At 42.7% G+C, this 19,245-nt stretch overlaps 1 protein-coding gene across 2 annotated transcripts in view; it reads right to left on the bottom strand.

The window, feature by feature from the left end:
* The window catches only part of Fkbp5 (FKBP prolyl isomerase 5), a 121,552-nt gene that overhangs the window by 24,214 nt on the left and 78,093 nt on the right, over positions 1-19,245 (bottom strand). Inside the window, exons 5-6 of one of the 2 annotated variants that reach the window (XM_008840098.3) lie at positions 19,047-19,161; positions 2,005-2,161 (exon numbers count right to left, since the gene is read on the bottom strand). In XM_008840098.3, coding sequence (XP_008838320.1) covers positions 2,005-2,161; positions 19,047-19,161 — 272 coding nt within the window. The remainder of the gene's footprint in view (positions 1-2,004; positions 2,162-19,046; positions 19,162-19,245) is intronic. The other variant, XM_029566914.1, reaches the window with a different exon arrangement.

Raw genomic sequence — 19,245 nt, 5'->3', positions numbered from 1 at the left:
TTCCATCATAAAATCCCTAAAGCAAAATGTTATTATTTGCATTTTTTTGGTCTTTTTGAGACAGGGTCTCCCTGTAGCCCAAGCTATCCTGGAACTCACTATGTAGACCAGGCTGGCCTTGAACTCACAGAGATCCACCTGCCTCTGCCTCCCAAGTGCTGGGACTACAGGCATGAGCCACCACTCCCGGCTTAAAAACATTTTTAAAAACCCTTTTACTCAGGAATTTATGAGAGCTTATTGACTACTTTTATATTTGAAAAGATCTCAGAACTCTATGAATATGCTCAATTGAGATCTTTTTTTGTTTTGTTTTGTTTGTTTATTGAGACAGGGTCTTATTATGTAGCCCTGGCTGGCCTGGAACTCAGAGATCCGACTGCCTCTGCCTCCGGAGTGCTGGGCTGCTACCATGTCTGGCCGAGATTTCATTTCTTATGGCCAAGGGTAAAATGGAAAAGAAAGAGCCACTGCAAATGTTGTCCTGGCTACTGCAGGGAGGCTTAGGGGGAGTTTGCTAAATACTTTGGCTGCATGTAGCTCTGGGAGGTGGAACTGTTATCCTCATTCATACAGGGGACTCAGTTAGGCTTAGGGCAAGTTAGTGACTTGGCCAAATGCATGCTGCTGGTAAGCTGCAAAGAGCAGGATTTAACTGCTGCGAATGACCTAACAGTTTAAACCTGCAAGGAGCTATTTGCACTAATAAATACAAAGTAGTTTTTATTCTTCTTTGCTTTTAAATTTGAGACATCTGCTCCCCAAACTGTCTTATCAGCTATGCTAAACATGTAAAGATCAGATTCACGTGATACTAAATGCTCCTATTATTTACAGAACTTCTCCATAAGAAGCTTAGCCATGAGAACATGCCTTAGACCTAAATCCCACCTTCTGAATTAGAACTACCATAATTTTGGAATATTAAGATTAAGAGACTGGGGAATATGGAAGAGACAACCTTCTCTAGAAAAAAGTTCTCAACTGAAAAATAGCTTCACCTTAGAGTGAACTATAAGTATAGAGAAAAAAACAAAAGCACACTGAGGTGTGACTATAGCCGAAGTTGGAGCAGGGAATAGTAAGGCATTCATAAAAAGCGCAGCAGCAACAACTTTAAAGAGCTTGGGGTGGAGCATTTTGGAAAGACTTAAGATGTAGTTGCACGGCTGAGATATCTAAAAGATAAGGGCATGGACTAAGCACTGGGCTGTCACTGCAGAGGTGACAAAGCAAAGGATGGTACACAAGGCACAGCTGGCCCTACTGGAAGGTGAGGACGTCAAAAGTCTGGAAATCTGTGGAGCCCAAGGAAGCCATGCTGGACAAGCAGACACACTTATATGCAGATGGCATCAAAACACCCAGAATCTCTCAGGGGTCCATTTCTCAAGATAGAAGAGCTGAATTTATGGGACCGTTTTAGATCTAAAAATAATACCAAACACGTTTTCACAAGAGACTGTGCTGGGTAGTTCTAAGCTTGGAAGTGCAAATGGATATCCTTATGATGGGAAAATTTTAGGCAAAGATGAGTCATCTCCGCTGCCTTTAGATCCAGGAAGCACAAGCTGGGGTTTTTCTTCCTTTGGGGACTCTGTATAAGAACATGTGGCATACAGTCAAATAGTAGTAAATCATCCAAATGCCTCAACTCCCAATGCCCACATTTGACTGCCTCCTGCTGAATGCAGAGAGGAGAAGAGGGGCAAGAGAACCACACAAGAGGAGCCAGGAGCTGCCTGACGTGGTAACATGGCAGGAGAACAAACAAAAAGCGAGACTTGACCGTCAGTCCTAGTCTTAAACAGGCCAGTCATGAGCAAATCTGCTCATAGACCTCTGTGGTGCTCTAAGGCCCCAAATGTCCCGACTGGCACCCGATTCTGAAAATGCCGCCACTACTGTGTGCACCACACTGACACACCAAAATGCTGAGTGAGGAAGCAGCAGACCCTTTCCCTCAGGTAACTTCGCTGTGTACTGAAAGCTGGTGCTTCTTACCGTGGTCCAAGATACAAAATACACTGCTCTTCCCTCTGCATTTTCTCCAGGGCTTTGTCAATTCCGATTGGAATGTCGTGGTCTTCTCCTTCACCAACAATGAATACCACATCTCTGCAATCAAACAGCCTTCCACCACAGCAGCCTTCCAGGTGGACTGAGGGTGAGGAGACAGGACAGTCACAAAGCTGCTTCTAAGGATTGAAGGTTTACGGAGGGGACGACAGTGTGGCACATACCACTTCCCTTTCTTTTTCAGCATAAGACACATGCAGTGTCTTCTTGAAGCCTTGCCCACCCAGTCTGAAAGTTTAAGAGTGACTGTATTTCTTTCTGTTTTTGGTTAAATGTATACTTACTAATTTCCTTACCTGTAACACAAGGTCAAGAAATACTGGATTTAAAAAAAAAATTTATTTATTATTTTATGTGTATGTGTGTATTGCCTGCATGTAGGTAAGTGCACCCATGTTGTGCGGTGCCCGCAGAGGGTGGAAGAGGCTGTCGGATCCCCTGGAACTGGCGTTACAGACAGTTAGCTGATTTGGCGTTACAGACAGTTAGCTGCCATGTGGGTTCTAGGATTTGAACCCAGGTCTAAGAACAGCCAGTGTTCTTAGCGGTTGAGCCATCTCTCCAGCTCCCAAAATACTGTATTTTTTAAAAGAGATATTATGAAAATATCATACATATACTATCAGATATATACAACAGCTTAACTATCTGAAACAGCATCTTGGCTGTAGGTGTTTGGGCAAAACAAAACAACAAAAAACAGCCCACAACTGAGTGGTTATTTCTTCAATAACACAGGTTAACTCAAGATTGCTCTTTTTTTTGGAGGCAGTCTCTATGTAGCCTGGGCTAGCCTGGAACTCTCCATTCTCCTGCCTTTCTCTCCCAAGTGCTGACATTATATTATTTTTAATTTTTTAAAAATTTATTTACCTTTTGTTTTTGTGAGATAGGGTCTCACTACATAGCCCTAGCTGGCCTCCAACTCAGAGATCTGCCTGCTTCTGCCTCCTAACAGCTGGATTAAAAGGCATGCACCACTGCACCTGGCTCTTGATTTATTTTTTATTTAAAATATTTTATTTATTATTTTTATTTTATGTGTATGAGTATATTGCCTGCATGTATGTGAGTGCACCCGTGTCGTGCAATGCTGCGGAGGTCAGAAAGCGGCTTCGGATTCCCCTGGAACTGGAGTCAAGGACAAGTCATAGCCACCATGTGGGTGCTGGGAATCGAACCCGGGTCCTCTGCAAGAGCAGTCAGTGCTCTTAACTGCTGAGCCATCTCTCCAGCCCGATTTATTTATTTTTATTTTATGTGCATGAGTATTTTGCCTGCAATGTTTGAGTGTACCTGCATATGCAATGCCTGTGGATACCAGAAGAGGGTATCAGATCACCCGGAACTACAGTTAGAGACAGCTGCCAGCTGCCATGTGTGTGCTGGGAACTGAATCTGAGTCCTCTTCAGGAGCAAGTACTCTTAACCACTGAGCTATCAGCTCCCCAAATGCTGACACTATCATAGGCATGTAGTATTGTACCTACCTCCCAATAATTTGTGTGTGCGTGTGGTGCTAGGGATTGAACCCAGGGATTTACATGCAAAGAAAAGTCCAACCACCAAGCTACACCCCAAACCCCAAATACTTTTAATATTAAGGCTACTATGCATTTCCAATGAGGTCTTTTGCTCAGTAGGAAAATGGATGGCTATGTGATAGTGTTAACAGGCAGCAAAATTCTCTGTAGTAAAAAAGTTAGTTTCTGGGCCTAGAGAGATGGCTCAGTGGTTAAGAGCACTGGCTGCTTTTTCAGTGGACCCCAGTTCTTGGCACTGATATGGTGGCTTACAACCACTTGCAATTCTAGTCCCAGGGGATCTAACACCCTCTTCTGATCTCTGAAAACTCCTGCATGCATGTGGTGCACATAAACACATTTTTTTTTTTTTCTTGGTTGTTTTTGAGACAGGGTCTCCCTGTAGCCCCAGCTGTCCTGGAACTCACTATATAGACCAGACTGGCCTTGAACTCACAGAGATCTGCCTGCCTCTGCCTCCCAAGTGCTGGGATTAAAGGCGTGTGCCAACACGCCCAGCAACACATACATATTAAATAAATAAAAATTAAAAACAAGTGTCATGCCAGGCATGGTGTTGTGTGCCTTTTTAGTTCTAGCACTCAGGAGGCAGAAGCAGGCAGATCTCTGTGAGATCAAGGCCAGTCTGGTATACCAGCCCTTGCTGGGGCTACAGGGAGACTCTGTCTCAAAAAAACCCAAAGAAATGAAACAAAACATCAAGTTTCTACTTCTGCTTATAATAGCCTATATTCAAATCAAGTAATTACCTAAAATACTTCTTTATAACCTAATCTATTTTAGATAAGTAACTTGCTTCATAAAGACTAAAACCCTGTTCATTCATTCAAATACATATATTCCATGCCTTATGACAATTACCATCTTTTTTTTTTTTTGAGACGGTCTCCTTGTAGTCCCAGCTGGCCTGGAACCCACTATGTAGACCAGGCTGGCATCAAACTCAGAGATCCGCCTCCCAAGTGCTGGGATCAAATGTGTGCGCCACCACACCCGGCTACAATTACCATCTTGCAAATACAAGTTCAATTCCAACTCACTCCCCCTTTAAACTATCTGATCTCAAAGGTCTCTTGAAAGCTCTCAAATTCTACAGTTCTGTGACCTAGTAATATAACTTTCAATATGGCCAAGAGACCAGCTTCAAAGCTAATTCCGGTGGTTAATCATTTGATCAGATTACCTTTAGCGTAGAACTGAGAAATTAGAGAAACTGAAGGGTAAACAGAAGTAAGCTATAGATACCAGGGCCTCAAAGCCACCAGAGACTTGCGCTGTAAAGTCTAGGGCTGATGCCGCCCTGTCTCGCTCCCATGGAGGACACACAGAATCAGTTACTCCTAACAAGGGCTAAAACCAGGGTGTGGCACATGGCATTTTGTCTAGAATCCCTAACTTGCAAATACAAGATTCTTTTGATGCTATACTTACTTTTGGAATGATCAAGATAAAATAAACAATTTGCAGAAAATTAAAAGTCTCCCCCCTCCCCCAAACACAAGTACATATTATGTATATATGAAGAAAACAGGCTTACTGAGTAAGTGCAAGAGGCAGCAAGCTGGGCAGTAATGAGCACTGCCAGTGGCCTCTCCTTTTTAAAAAATGAATTTAACTTTATTTTCAAATACACGTACATCAGAGGTTTTAGAGGGACTTTAAGATGTAAAAGGTGATGTTTCTAAAGGGACTGAGATTTCTTAGAAGATTAGGTACTAAGCCTGCACCCAGGAGGCAGAGGCAGGTGGATCTCTGAGTTTGAGGCTAGCCTGGTCTACATAGCGAGTTCCAGGCCAACTTGGGCTATGGGGAAACCCTGTCTCAAAAAGACCAAAGGAGGAAAAAAAAAAAAGTTTAGGAAGTCAGCTATTCAAGAGGCTAAGGCAGAAGAAACACAAGTTCAAGGCCTGCTGGAGCAATTTTGTGACACCCTGTCTCAAAATAAAAGGCTAGGGATATAGCTCAGTGGCCGAGTGTCTGCTTTGAAAGCCCGATATTCAATCCCCAGAACCATAATAAACAAAGAAATAAACACCAACCACAAAAAATTACAACCACACATTTTAAATTTTGCCCAAGAAACTGTTAGACTAATAGATTTGCTAAGCAAAGTGATTAATACCTCTACTGTTGAGATTTATTATTCTGGTAGTTCACAGTCAGCAGGTTCTCTTTTGTCTGAAGTTTATTGTTAGAAGAATTATCATCTTCCTCTCTAAGTAGAGCACATCTAACAGGGGAGGGAATTATCAGTACATTTGTTGTGGCTTTTGGTTGATCAGTTTGAATGTGTTTTCACAACAGGAAATCCAAAGACTTCTAAGATTCCTGATTGTATGTTTCCTAGACCTATTTTCAGCTTGCAGCGTGCTTGAAATTACATAAAAAATTGCAGAGATTCTCTTTACAGGTGACGGCTGATCACTGTGTTGGGGTGGGAAAAGCCACAGATAAAGATAGATGCAGTAAGCACACAGAAAAGAAACAGAAAGTCAAATGAACAAAAAGCAACATTAAGACAGAGACACCACTAGACTGAGACAGTGAGTGTTAACCTCTGTCTATGGCCTCCCAGCAGGAAGGTAAACATGCTGGAGCTCTTAATAACGCTCTGCCTTATATATGGATTAGTCTGGTGCTTTTTTCTGATAAATCTAATTCTTCAAAATTGGGCCAAAACAATTGCTACATACCAGTTACATAAAAGCTTAACTGAGGGCCAGGGAGATGGCTCAGCAGGTAATGGTGCCTGTCGCTAAGCCTAACAACCTGAGTTTGATACCTGGGAACTCACATGATGGGCAGAGAATCAACTCCCAGTAGATGTCTGCTGACTTCAACTGGACACACAGCAAACATATGCTCACACAATAAAGAAAGAAAATGTAAGACCAGGCCCACGTGGTGGTGCACTCCTTTAATCCCAGCACTTGGGAGGCAGAGGCAGGTGGATCTCTGTGAGTTCAAGGCCAGCCTGGTCTATATAGTGAGATCCAGGACAGCTGGGGCTACAGGGAGACCCTGTCTCAAAAAGACAAAAAAAAAAAAGAAAGAAAATGTAATAGGTTCTTACCAGACATTGACATATACATTCCAGCTTACACACATGTACACTACCACTGCCTTGGAACACTGATGAAATTTCAAACATCAGAGCAAGGGGAAAGGTTATCATTGATTGGGTTAACTAAACTTCTAAACTTGGACGGCTGGTGTGACAAGTCCTACAAAGTTACTGACAAGAGCTCACACACAGGAGCCATGGGAAGGCTGCTGTTGCCGCAGTCTAGCTTCCCTCTAGGTGACAGATGCAGAGGCTCTAGGGATCCAATTGTTCTATTGCATTGTGTTAACAACTGCTATCAAAGAAACTACGGCAGCTCTGCTAGGGGAAGACCTGTGGTTGCTTCTGACCTTCTATCTCAGCGTGAATACTCAATAAATATTTAATAAAAACTATCATGACTCACTCGGCTCAGCCTTTAGGGCTCAGGATGTCTGCTGCTAATCTCAAGCAGCATGATTTACAGGAAGTAAATGATCTATGACGTGCCTGAAGTGAATGAAAGTACATATGGGATGCTTCTACTTAGGGCCTTTTTGGTAGAGAAAGAAATAAACAAGTTAAAAAGGGACAATATTTTCTTTGACTTAAAGTCTATGTAACTTAAAGGGGCAAGGGAGAGGGGGTGCTCCAACAAACCCCACAAAGTCAAACCAAACCAAATTACCCAAGCTTAGCTGCACAATCCAGAGTGTAACCACATCAAGTGATTTGGGTTGCTGAAAAACATCATTTAAACTGGAGCTCTGACTTATTGTTCTTACTGCCCTAGAGCAATTTTGTTTTGAAGAGCACAGAACACCCTGTTCTGAATGTGGCTGGCACATGAACTCGATGTGCTGACAGCAATTTGTACTCTGATTAAAATAGGGGGAAAAAAAGGAAAGAGTGCACAGCAGTAACAAAAACTGGAATGCCAGAACCCCAAAACTGTAGTTTGTATTTCAGGAAGCAAAACTGAGAAAAAGGCTACATAACTTTAAAGAAAGTCCTAAAATGCTGCAGCCTAAGACATTAGCTGTGGTGTTTGTTTTCCTTTTCTAATTATAGCAGTTGGTGTCTGATAGCTTTGCACTCATTCCCAAAACAATTACTGGGTCAGGGGATCTAAAGAGGAATGCTGTAATGGCATTATTACTACTAGGAAAGACTGGTCATCTGGCCAGAGAAAACCAGGTGCTGATGGTCAGTCCCTCTCGGCAAGGGTTTCTCTGCTGCCTAATTCATGCCAAAAAAGCTTGTCTCGATGTCCTGCCCGACAGAGCAGGGCACCCAAGAAAGGGCTCTCAACAAACCACCAGAGGGCAAGCAGGGGAGGGCCATAAGCACCGATTAGGACAGCACTCCTACCTGACATGGTTGCCCCAAATTGCCTCCCTTGCTGCTCTGTTACCAGTTTGTACTTTCTCAGGTGAACAAACACCACTGTGAGAATGCTCAGGGAACAAGAGACAGATGCTAATACAGAGCAGGCCTGGAGCCTGGCTACCGGAATAGCAGAACATTTATGAAAGTTAAGTTTTTGCTTTTTTGAGACAGGACTCCCTATAGCTATGTAGACCAGGCTGACCTCCATCTCACAGAGACTACCTGCTTTTGCCTCCAGAGCACTGGAATTAAAGGTGCATGCCACCATGGCAGGATGCAAATGGCTTTTAATTATTAGTCTATATACCAAGCAAATAAATTCTCCAAAACAAATCTTACCATAACTCTCCCTTCACAGCAGTATAGAACTTAAGTCAGAGCTTGACAGCATTAGTTCCATTCTGCACCTAACAGCACTGGCTATGGGAGGGAAACTACTGCACACTCAAGTTTCTTTAAAGACTAGGGATGATGCCAGCTAATTCAGAGCTGCTGAGATTAACGCAGGCAATCGGAGCCAGGTGTAGTGACACTTGGGATGAAAAAACAGGACTACTGCCAGTTTGAGGCCAGCCAGGACTACACAGGGAGTTGGAAGCCAGTCTGAGATACATAGCCTGACCTAGTCTCAAAAAACAAAATTAAAACGACTCCAGTTCCAGGGGATCTGATGTTATCTTCTGGCCTCTGTGGGCACTGCATGCTTGTGGTGCATTTACATACAGGCAGGCAGATACCCATACACATAAAACAAAAATGATAAATCATTGGAAAAAAAATGAGGCAGAAAGGCAAGAGAAACAGGAGTTCAAGGCCAACCTTGAGCACAATGAATTAGAGGTTGGCCTGAGATACCTGGGACTCTGTCTCTAAAGAAAAGAAACAAGCTGGGTGTGGGGGCGCATGCCTTTGCTTCTAGGAAGAGGCAGGTGGATCACTGTGAGATCCAGGCCAGCCAGGGATGGCCTACATAGCAAATTCCAGGCTAGTCTGGGCTGCAGAGTGAGACCCTGTCGAAAAACAAGGGGCTGGAGAGATGGCTCAGTGGTTAAGAACACTGGTTATTCTTGCAGAAGCAGCAGGTTTGATTCCCAGCACCCACATGGCAGCTATCAACTGTCTGTAACTCCAGTTCCAGGGGATCCGACAGCCTCTTCTGACCTCCATGGGCGTTGCACAACACGGGTGAACTTACCTACATGCAGGCAATACATGCATACACATAAAATAAAAAATAAAATTTAGAAAAACAAACCAAAAAACCAACCAACCAAAGAAACAAAAAAAAGCACTGAATTAAAGCTTTTGCACATATTCTTAATCATTCATCCACATTATCAGGGTGTCTACTATGAGACAGAACTACACTAAGTGTGGATGTAGAAATGAACTCGGGGAATGACAGCTGTGATTATTTCCCTGTAATTAGCGGTAAGTTATACTAGATTAGACATGCTTTAATGACTACACAGTTGTCCAAGTAGAAGTTCCCAGTAGGCCATACCAAAGTCTCACACTTCCTTTGTATATCACAGTGCCCAGCACACAGTTCAGTACCAGAAAATAAATATTTAGCTAATAACTAATCTGAAAACAGGGCTTTAAGAAAGAGTGGTAATTTTCACTAATTTATAGGAATGTTCCTGTTTGGCTCTATCAGTCAGTACGTCCATTTTAATAAATCCCAGGCTATACAAATCATTACTGACGTGGCACTTTTGTTCTGTACTACTAAAATAAATGACCCATTGTGTTTTTTTGGTTTTGTTTTTTAACAAAAAAGAGACTATTTTCTATTAAAAAACCCCCCAAATCACTGTCCATCTTAGGCTAAGAATATACTATATTATTTTGTGGAAACATAGTAAGATGCTTTAAGAATCTCTGCTTGCTTTTTGTGGTAGTTTGCTGGACATTAATAAATACCTGGAAAGCTTATGAAGGATAGAACCCAAACCCAAACCCTCACAGCTCTATCAGATCTCAACATAAGTATACACAGAATCTTTTTCTGATCCTTCTCAGATAGGGTCTCCCTGTAGCCTCAGCTGGCCTGGAACTCACTATGTAAGACCAGGCTAGCCTGGAACTCATAGAGATCTGCCTGGCTCTGCCTCCCAAGTGCTGGGATTAAAGGTGTGCACCACCACGCCCTGCATACATGGAATCTTTAAAATTCATTTTTTGGTACAATTCTGGTTTTGCTGATTCATTTATAAAGAATATATAGCTGTATCTTGTAGTCATTTTGACCTGTGCCTTTAACAGGGAACTTTCATTCATAAGTATTTGTATATATGTATTCATGTGTGTGTATACATACTGTCCGGAGGCCAGAAGTTGACATTGGGTGGGTGTCTTCCTTTATTGTTCTATATTTTTTCTTTATTTCATTTGTATGACTATTGCCTGTATGTATGTATGTATGCATGTGCATCCACGTGGGTACTAGGATTCAAACCCTCGTCCTCTACAAGAGCAGCCAGTGCTCTTAACCGCTGAGTCATCTCTCCAGCCCCCTCTATCTCATTCTTTGAGACAGCATCTCTCTCACTGAACCTGGAGCTCAATGATTTGGCTGGACTGGCTGGCCAATGAGCTCCAGGGGTCCATCTTTCTGTCTGTCCATCTGTCTGTCCGTCTGTCCACCCATCCATCCATCCATCCATCCATCCACCCACCCATGTCTCTATGTATCTATCTTTTTTGTTTTGTTTGCGTCAGAGTTTCACTACATAGCTCTTGGCTGGCCTGGAGCTGCTATGTAGACCAGGCTGGCCTTGAACTCAAAGAGATCCACTTGACTCTTCCAAGTGTTGGAATTAAAGGCGAGTGTGACCATGCCCAGCCATCTTTATATGTAACTGCTGAACCATCTCTCCAGGCCTCCAATATGGTTTTAAAGAACTCAGAAATTTGATCAGGATATAGCTATGTGAAAAACCACTTCTGCCTGCCACTAACTCCTGGCCACTACCAAGCCTTAAAATTCTTCTGCTTTAAATGCTAATTCCGCCCCCCTTCCTTCCCTCCCTTTTCAATTATCTACATCTCATTTTATCATTCACTTTCAATCTCTCTTCCCCAAATAGCCTTTTAATTTCAGACTTTCTTGTCCTTCCTCCCCTTTTTCAGAGTTTGTTATTTTAGTTCTGACTCTAACATCTTTTAAACTACCTCTAAAGACAGTAATCTGAGTTTCAGTTACAGCCTGTGTTTTCTGTTAGTCACCTAGGTTCTTTTTTCGTATCTGCTGATGAGTCCCCGTTGTCTGCACATAATATAAACTCAGATGATCTAAGGATTACTACTAACTGGCACTATTTCTCTAAGCAGGTAATATGACAGACCTATTCCCAAAAAGGTGGAGTGACTATGAGGGACGTAGGGGTGAAGACTTCATAAATATTTATTAAGCAGTTGGTATGCGTTGATCGTGATGCATGCAGGAAGCTGGGGATGCCCTGTCCTGTGGCTGATATATGGAAGATTCCTTTCAGGGACAGAACCCTTTAGCATCACTTACTACCTCCCCCCAATAAATCTGTTTGAAAAGTTCAAAGACACTTCATGTTCCTGTTCTGCAGTCCAAGTCTAACACCTGGAGTCTTGTGAGGCAGATCCCGGTTACATTTTGGAGCCAGTAATTTTCGGTCCTTGGCTGGAAACTAGAGTCACCTGGGTATTTAAAAAAATACTTGTGCCTGCAGGTTTGTCCTTTGAGGTTCATATTTAATGAGTTGGAGGCTTGGGCACTGGGGTTTTCAAACGCTCCCTAGACAGTTCTCCTTCCACCAAGGCTGAGCAGTACTGCAGTAGAGGCTTACGGGCCCAGCTGTCCCATATTGTTTTATAACACTCCTGACGACTGCCCCATAGCCTGCTTTGGCTCATACCTACTTTGAGAGCTTGGAGTTCTGCCTGAGCTTGTTGAGAACAGTATGTGCTCCACAGCGGTCTTCTCTACACCTGCTTTGGGGTGGGTATGCAGAATCTAGTTTCTATTAGCCCCAATTCATCTATTTTATGTATCACAGAAATCCATCGAAGTTCTGATCCACTTGCTGTACTTGCTCATTTTTCAGCACTATTACTAAGTGTTCCTTTTCCTCATCCCTCCACCTATCACTTCCAGCTGAAGGCAATTCTCCCACAGCATGAACCTGTGATCACCCTAAATGCTCACATTTGAGAACACTGCCAACTGTCTGCATTTGAATGGAGCTCAAAGTACTGGGGCAGGGAACCACAGCCAGCATTCTGATGGCCACTTCCAATCACTGATGTTGACAAACCATAAGTCTAGAGAGAGTAGGCGCTTGTCCTAGTTTGTTCATCATTGCTTGTGACAAAATACTCTGACCACTACCAACTTAGGGAGGAAAGGGTTTATTCGGCTTACAACTCCCAGGTCGCACGCAGTTCATCAGAGAGCCCAAGGCAGGAACACAGGGCAGGAACCTGGAAGCAGGAGCTGGAGCACAGGCCATGGAGGAACGTTGTTTACTGGCTTGCTCCCCTGGCCCCTGCTCAGCCTGCTTTCTTATGCAACAAAGGCCCACCTGCCCAGGGGTGGCACCACCCACAGTGGGCTGGGCCCTCCCATAACACTCATCAAGAAGATGCCTCTCAGACATGGCCACAGGCCAGTCCAATAGAGGCAATTCCCCAACTGAGGCTCCCTCAACCCAGGTGTGTCAAGTTGACACTAAAGCTTGTCCAGCACAGTGCTAGAACAAGGTCAGGTGGTTCCTTGAAGCCCAACTTTAGTGCAACTGGATTTTCTAAGACAGCAAAGCTTCAGAGTGGCAGAGTGGCCACTACTGGCAGTCAAGAGCTGTGGGGTGATGGCCAAGTGTCAATTATCACAATCCTGCAAGCAGACCACTCAGAATGCTGGCTCTAACAAAAAAAAAAAGGAAAATGCACAATGCTGAATAAAGATACAAGATAGTATTTTACTTGACACAAGGGAAAGAACAGAAGACCCGCACCTACATGAGGACTTGTGGTAAGAGTAGAAAGTAGAATTCCACAGGAAGAGTAATCCCATAAAACTAACGTAAGCTCGCTCTTCTACAAGAGACAATTACCAAGGAGCAAAAGATTAGAATTCAGTAAAAGCTTTTTGATTAAGCCCATGTTGTTCTTCAAATAAAGACTTAGAAAAATACAATTTATTATTAAGAAGATACAAAATTAAACTTTGGACTGTTGCTAGAAACAAATGAACTCAGGATTAGATGTAGGAAATGAAGGGTACCAAGAATTCCTTTCCTTAAATCCACTTAAAGGAAGCAAAACAAATGATGTAAAGACAGCAGAGGAGAGGAAGCGAGCATCACACACAGGCACCCTCTGCAGAGCTGCCACAGCAGCAAATCTCATTTGCAAACAAGAAAACTGGATGCCTGTTATTAAAAAGTTGCCAGAAGACATAAAAATAATAGGTAAGAATTCCAAGACTTGGGTCGGGCGTGGTGGCACACGCCTTTAATCCCAGCACTCGGGAGGCAGAGGTAGGCGGATCTCTGTGAGTTCAAGGCCAGCCTGGTCTGCATAGAGAGTTCCAGGTCAGCTGAGGCTACAGGGAGACCCTGTCTCAAAAAGACCGAAAAAAAAAAAAAAAAAAGAATTCCAAGACTCAAAAGTCAAGTCCATCATCTCTGAGGTCTGCATGTTCCCCTGTACCTGACTGCTCTGCATGCATGTCTCCTGTGCCTGCTTTACTGTATCTTTCCAGAAACTCCAGAAACTCTTCAGTCTAGCACAATGAGGCACTGGGTAACCACTGTCTTCTGTTCAGCAGTAAGTTCAGCTGTAAGTCTGGTTTTGAACTCAGAGCATGGGAACCCCTGTAGAGTAAAGGTGGCCAGGCCTACTAGCACAGGCCTGTAATGCTGGCTACTTAGGAGGCTGAGACAGGAAGATGGTGAGATGAAGGACTGCCTGGGCAACTTAGTAAGAGCCTGTCTCAAAAAAAAAAGAGGGAGGATGTAGTCAAGCAGGTGGACTATGTGTAAGACCCTTGGTTCAAACTGTGGTACTGGAAAAAAAAGAAAAGGGGGAGAAAAATAAAAAAAAAAGAATTGGTAAGGACTGAGAAACTCCAAAAAGAACAAGGTGATCTTGGTTTGGATCTGGGACCACCTTTAGGCAACCTCTGTCCTCCTCCTTCACAAAGCTTAATTTGTTTGAAAGAGGGAAGGCAGGACATTTTAATTTTTATAAAGAAAAGTACATTTCTTTAAAAAGTTTTTTTAAAAAAACTGATTTGTAAGGCTGGGCATGGTGGCACACATCTTTGATCTTTAGGACTTGGAAGGCAGAGACGGGGAATCTCTGTGAATTCAAGTCAGACTGGTCTACACAGTGAGCTCCAGGCCAGCTAGGGCTAGAAGGAGACCCTGCATCAAAAAACAGAACAACAAAATACCCGATTTGTTCAGGGAAATAAAAGAGTGCTTTTGGGAGAAGTAAATAAATAAATAAATCTGAAAAAAATAAATCTAACAATTTCCTAACATACAGTCTAAAAAGATGAGAGGAAGAAAAGACTATGTCATTGTTCTTTCTGATATTTGGAAACTGAAAAAGATAAAATTACATAAAGGATTATTCAAATATACCTTTAAAAAATTCCATCCATTGTATGTTACCTTTTACTGAAAAAAGAAAGGAGGACCGGGCTTGGTGGTGCACGCCTTTAATCCCAGCACTTGGGAGGCAGAGGCTGGCAGATCTCTCTGAGTTCAAGGCCAGCCTCTACAGAGTTAATTCGAGGCCAGCTGAGGTTAGAGGGAGAACCTGTCTCAAAAAGACCGAAAAAAAAAAAAAAAAGAAAAGAAAAAAGAAAGAAAAAAGGAAGGGGATTAACAACCCCTTCCAACAACAAAAAACAACAATCGCATATCTGCTAATTTCTGCAAAAGACACCCAGGAACCAAACTGGAGCATAAATGGTCAAAAGCACAACGAGTGGGATGAGGAGACCTCACCAAAGCTGAAGAGCAGTGTTCTGAATACAGGCTACAAGACCAATGACAAAAGGAGCCACTGTCTTCACAGGAGCAGGGAATGGCCACACAGTAGGGCTGCATAGGCAGTAAATACACTGTTGGATATTGGAGAAAAGTTTTGCTGAGCAGAGGAAGAATAACCCTGTGGTGCTGAGCTGGAGCCGTACACACTTGTAATTTTTAATACATATGCAGACTGACACAGAAATACACACAGATTTTTTTTTTTTTTTTTTTTTTTTTTTTTGTGTGTGTGTGTGTGTGTATGCACGTGTGCGTGACTCCCCCCCTGGCTTTTTTGAGACAGAGTCTCCCTGTAGCCCACGGCTGGTCTAGAACTTACTACGTAGACCAGGTTGGTCTTGGAGCTCAGAGACCCACTAGCCTCTGTCTCCTGAGTGCTGGAGTTAAAGGTGTGGGCTTGGGTTGTATGTAATTTTTGAGGTATATATTTCCAAGTTCTGTCTACTATGATATCCTAGGAGTAATGACATCCCATCGATGTAAGTATACCTAGCACTCAGGTCTCAGTTTTTAAATGCTACTTTCCAATAAAAGGAAACAGTGCTCCTTGGAGAAATGACTGATTCCAGGACTAGGGCAGGGGGATTTTAAAATGAGCCTAGAGCATCTCAGGGCACCATGAAGTAAGGAAGACAAAAACAGCAACCCTCCCCACAAACAATAAATGCCCTATTGAAGAATGCTGAAAGAAGTCAGTTTTAACAGCCAAATCTGGGGCAATTTGATCAATGAAGTAAAGACAGCAGCAAAAATGCTAGAAGAAAATACATATCCACAGATACATGCTGATAAAAATAAACAACTAAGCTGGGCATGGTGGCACACGCCTTTAGTCCCAGCACTTGGGAGGCAGAGGCAGGCGGATCTCTGTGAGTTTGAGGCCAGCCTGGTCTATATAGTGAGTTCCAGGCCAGCTGGGGCTACAGGGAGACCCTGTCTCAAAAAGACAAATAAATAAATAAACAAACAACTAATGAACATGCAGAGGAGAACTGCTGCTCTCCCTTAGAGCAGAACAATGAGTAAACATCGAACAATGGAAAGAGAAAATTACCATGAATCAAACATCCACAGTGATAACTGTGGTACACAAATTCATTAACGGACGCTAGTGTGGGAAAGTGTGTTGTAAAGCCAGGCAGCTGTGGTTTTCTAGTATTTCCCCTCTTCATGAAATACTAAGTAATTACAAAGGGTAACTTGACAGAACAGAAACGTGGGAGACTCCACTTTGGTGGTGCAGTGTCACCAGTAGGAGGATGCTAGCACTGCGGGCCTCTTGATAGCTATGAACTGAGATGGCTTGGCATCACTAATGTGTTTCCCAATACATTACCTCAATCTAGTCACTGAAAACATCACAGAAACCTAAATTGAGGGATATTCTACCAAATGACTGGTAGTCTTCAAAAGTGTAAAAGTCAGAAGAAAAGAAGATGAAAGACCTGGCATTCACCTTCCTGGAATTCACCTTCCAGGCACAGGCAAGACAGCGACATACAGTTCCAGATTCAAAATTTGATCCTGGACTAGGAAAGGACACTGATGTAGTAATGTGTAATTCAACTAAGATCTGTAGAAGAGTTAATAGTATTGCATCAATGCTAATTTCCTGGTTTTGATAAACGTCCCGTGGTTAGGTAAGATCTGAACGTTAGGGGAAATGGGCTGAAGTGCATCAGGGAACATTCTGTAACAGTTTTGCAACTTTTCTGTAAGTCTAAAATTACTTCAAAACAAAGTTAAAAATATGACTTCCACTGAATACATTACCCAAACCAAGATTTAATTTATTCTACTCCAAGTCATCTCTACGTTTTGTAGTACTAGTTATAATTAGAAGTTTTCCCTTTTAATTTAGTTGTTAAACTTTCCAGTTAAAAGATATAAATAGTTGGATCTGGAGGAGTTCCTGTGTGACAGGGAAGAGCTTTGGTATATACTCGAATTTTTCACCATAAAAGATTAAAACACTTGTTAGAGATAACCTTCTAAGTGTCTGCTAACACAACAGATAACTGTTGAGAACTTCTGTAACTCACAAATATTTGGAATCCTATCATGGCATGCTAAGCTACCAGAACCTTGTGTACTGCCTCAGTCTGGGAAAGAAGCAAAAGCCCAGGGAAACATCTAGAGCCATCAAGAGGCTGACGCTTGACCCTGAGGCTCTGGCTCCCACTACCTACCTACTTCATTCTAAACTTGTCCTGAATGACATTTCAGCCACAACATAGCTGCTTCCAATAAGAAACTGACTAAATTTGAACTAGTTTTTTAGACTTGTGGAATGAAAATTTTAATGTATATATAATTTAGACCCATATAAGAAACTCACTATCCTAGTTGTTTCAAACAAATTCTTTTAAACAGGCCTTTTATAGTAATAGTTCATGTTCCTGTTTAGTGATTTGTTTCTTAATCAAAGAATTTGTTTTCTTACAACTCTCCTTTGAAGATTTCAGCTCAGTAATGGCACCTTCCAAACATTTATAGAGCAGAAGTTCTTTTCTGGCATCAGCTGTGTGTCTAACCCTAGCTGATGCTGAAAGCAAAGCAGTGAAGCAAGTTCTTGGTGCTCCGGCTCCCTGTACATGTCTAAGGGGAAGTGGACAAATGCTGAGTGTACGATACGGCGAGAATTAGCACACAGAGCACACAGTGCACAGAGGGTGTGCTCGGCTGTCCTGGTCCTCAAGTGTTCTTACTCACTTAGCAGTGAATAAAAAAGCCCGAAGTTGACCTGGTAACTGGCAGATCAATACTTGACCCCGGCTGCATGATACACAGTGAATACTGCTATCCAGCTCCATCTAATGATGAACTGCTTCATGTCCTGGTGACAGCCAGTGAGGTGGGCCTGCCACCCTGCCCAGTAACTCTGTAATCTTAGGCCATTTATATAATGTCAATTAACTCACTTTTCTCACTAAGGGATACCGAATCTCATCTTGTAAGGTCCCTGTAGAAAATAAATGAATAAATACCCCCAGGGATCTATGGACTGAGAATTTCTTCTACCTTTTATACATTTTTGAGTTTAAAGATGCTACCAGATGCCTGGCACACACATTAAATTATTATTTACTGAGTGACTAGCAAATACATGTTAGATCTAAAAATATTCTTGAGATATATTCAATTTATATTTATTTTTAATTAATTAATTAAATAATTAATTAATTGTTTTGGTCTTTTTGAGAAGGTCTCCCTGAGGCCCCAGCTGACCTGGATTTGCTATGGAGACCAGACTGGTCTTGAACTGACCTGACAGAGATCCACCTGCCTCTGCCTCCCAAGTGCTGGGATTCAAGGTGTGGGCCACCATGCCCCGCCTCTATTTTTATTTTTTGAGACAGAATCTCCCTATAGCCCCAGATGGCCTATAACTCATGGCCTCTGCCTCCTGATTGCTGGGATTAAAGGCATGTGCCACCACACCCAGCAAATGCATTTTTATTTATTATTTAAAAATTATGTGCATGTTTATGGGTTTGTGTACAAAAGCACAGTGCTCAAGGTGGCCAGAAGAGGGTGTGATATCCTCTGGGCTGGAGTTATAGGCAGCTTTTGAGCTGCCTGATGTCAGTCAGTGCTGGGAACTGAACTCCAGTCCTCTATAAGAGCAGTATGTACTCTTAGCTTCGGAGCCATTTCTCTATCCCTCAATGTGTTTGTTAAAAAGACTTGCTAGTGGGTGTGGTGGCGCACGCCTATACTCTCAGCACTCAGGAGGCAGAGGCAGGAGGATCTAGTTCAAGGCCAGCCTGGTCTACACAGTGAGTTCCAGGACAGCTGGGGCTACAGGGAGACCCTGTCTCAAAAGACCAAAAAAAAAAACTTTCTAATGAACTGCACACGTGTCCTGGGAAGGACATTTCCTGGCACATAGGGAATTCACACAGATGGAACCGGCTCTGAAGGGCTGGCCCCCGCAGCAGTACTTACTTTCTACTGTTGCACCTTCATTTGGGTTTGAGTATCCCTCTCCTTTCCGTTTGATTCTACGAATAATGCCTGAATCTTCAAATAAATCTTCTCCTTTGAAATCAAGGAGCTCAATCTAGAATGGAAAAGATTTAACTGAGAGAAAATAAAATCAAAGCCAATTACATATGTAAAGTCAAAGACAACTGATTCTCCCCCT

The sequence above is a fragment of the Nannospalax galili genome, unplaced genomic scaffold, assembly GCF_000622305.1.
Source record: "Nannospalax galili isolate Female #2095 unplaced genomic scaffold, S.galili_v1.0 scaffold538, whole genome shotgun sequence".
NCBI lineage: Eukaryota > Metazoa > Chordata > Mammalia > Rodentia > Spalacidae > Nannospalax > Nannospalax galili.
This window is presented reverse-complemented; position numbering and strand designations above follow the sequence as displayed.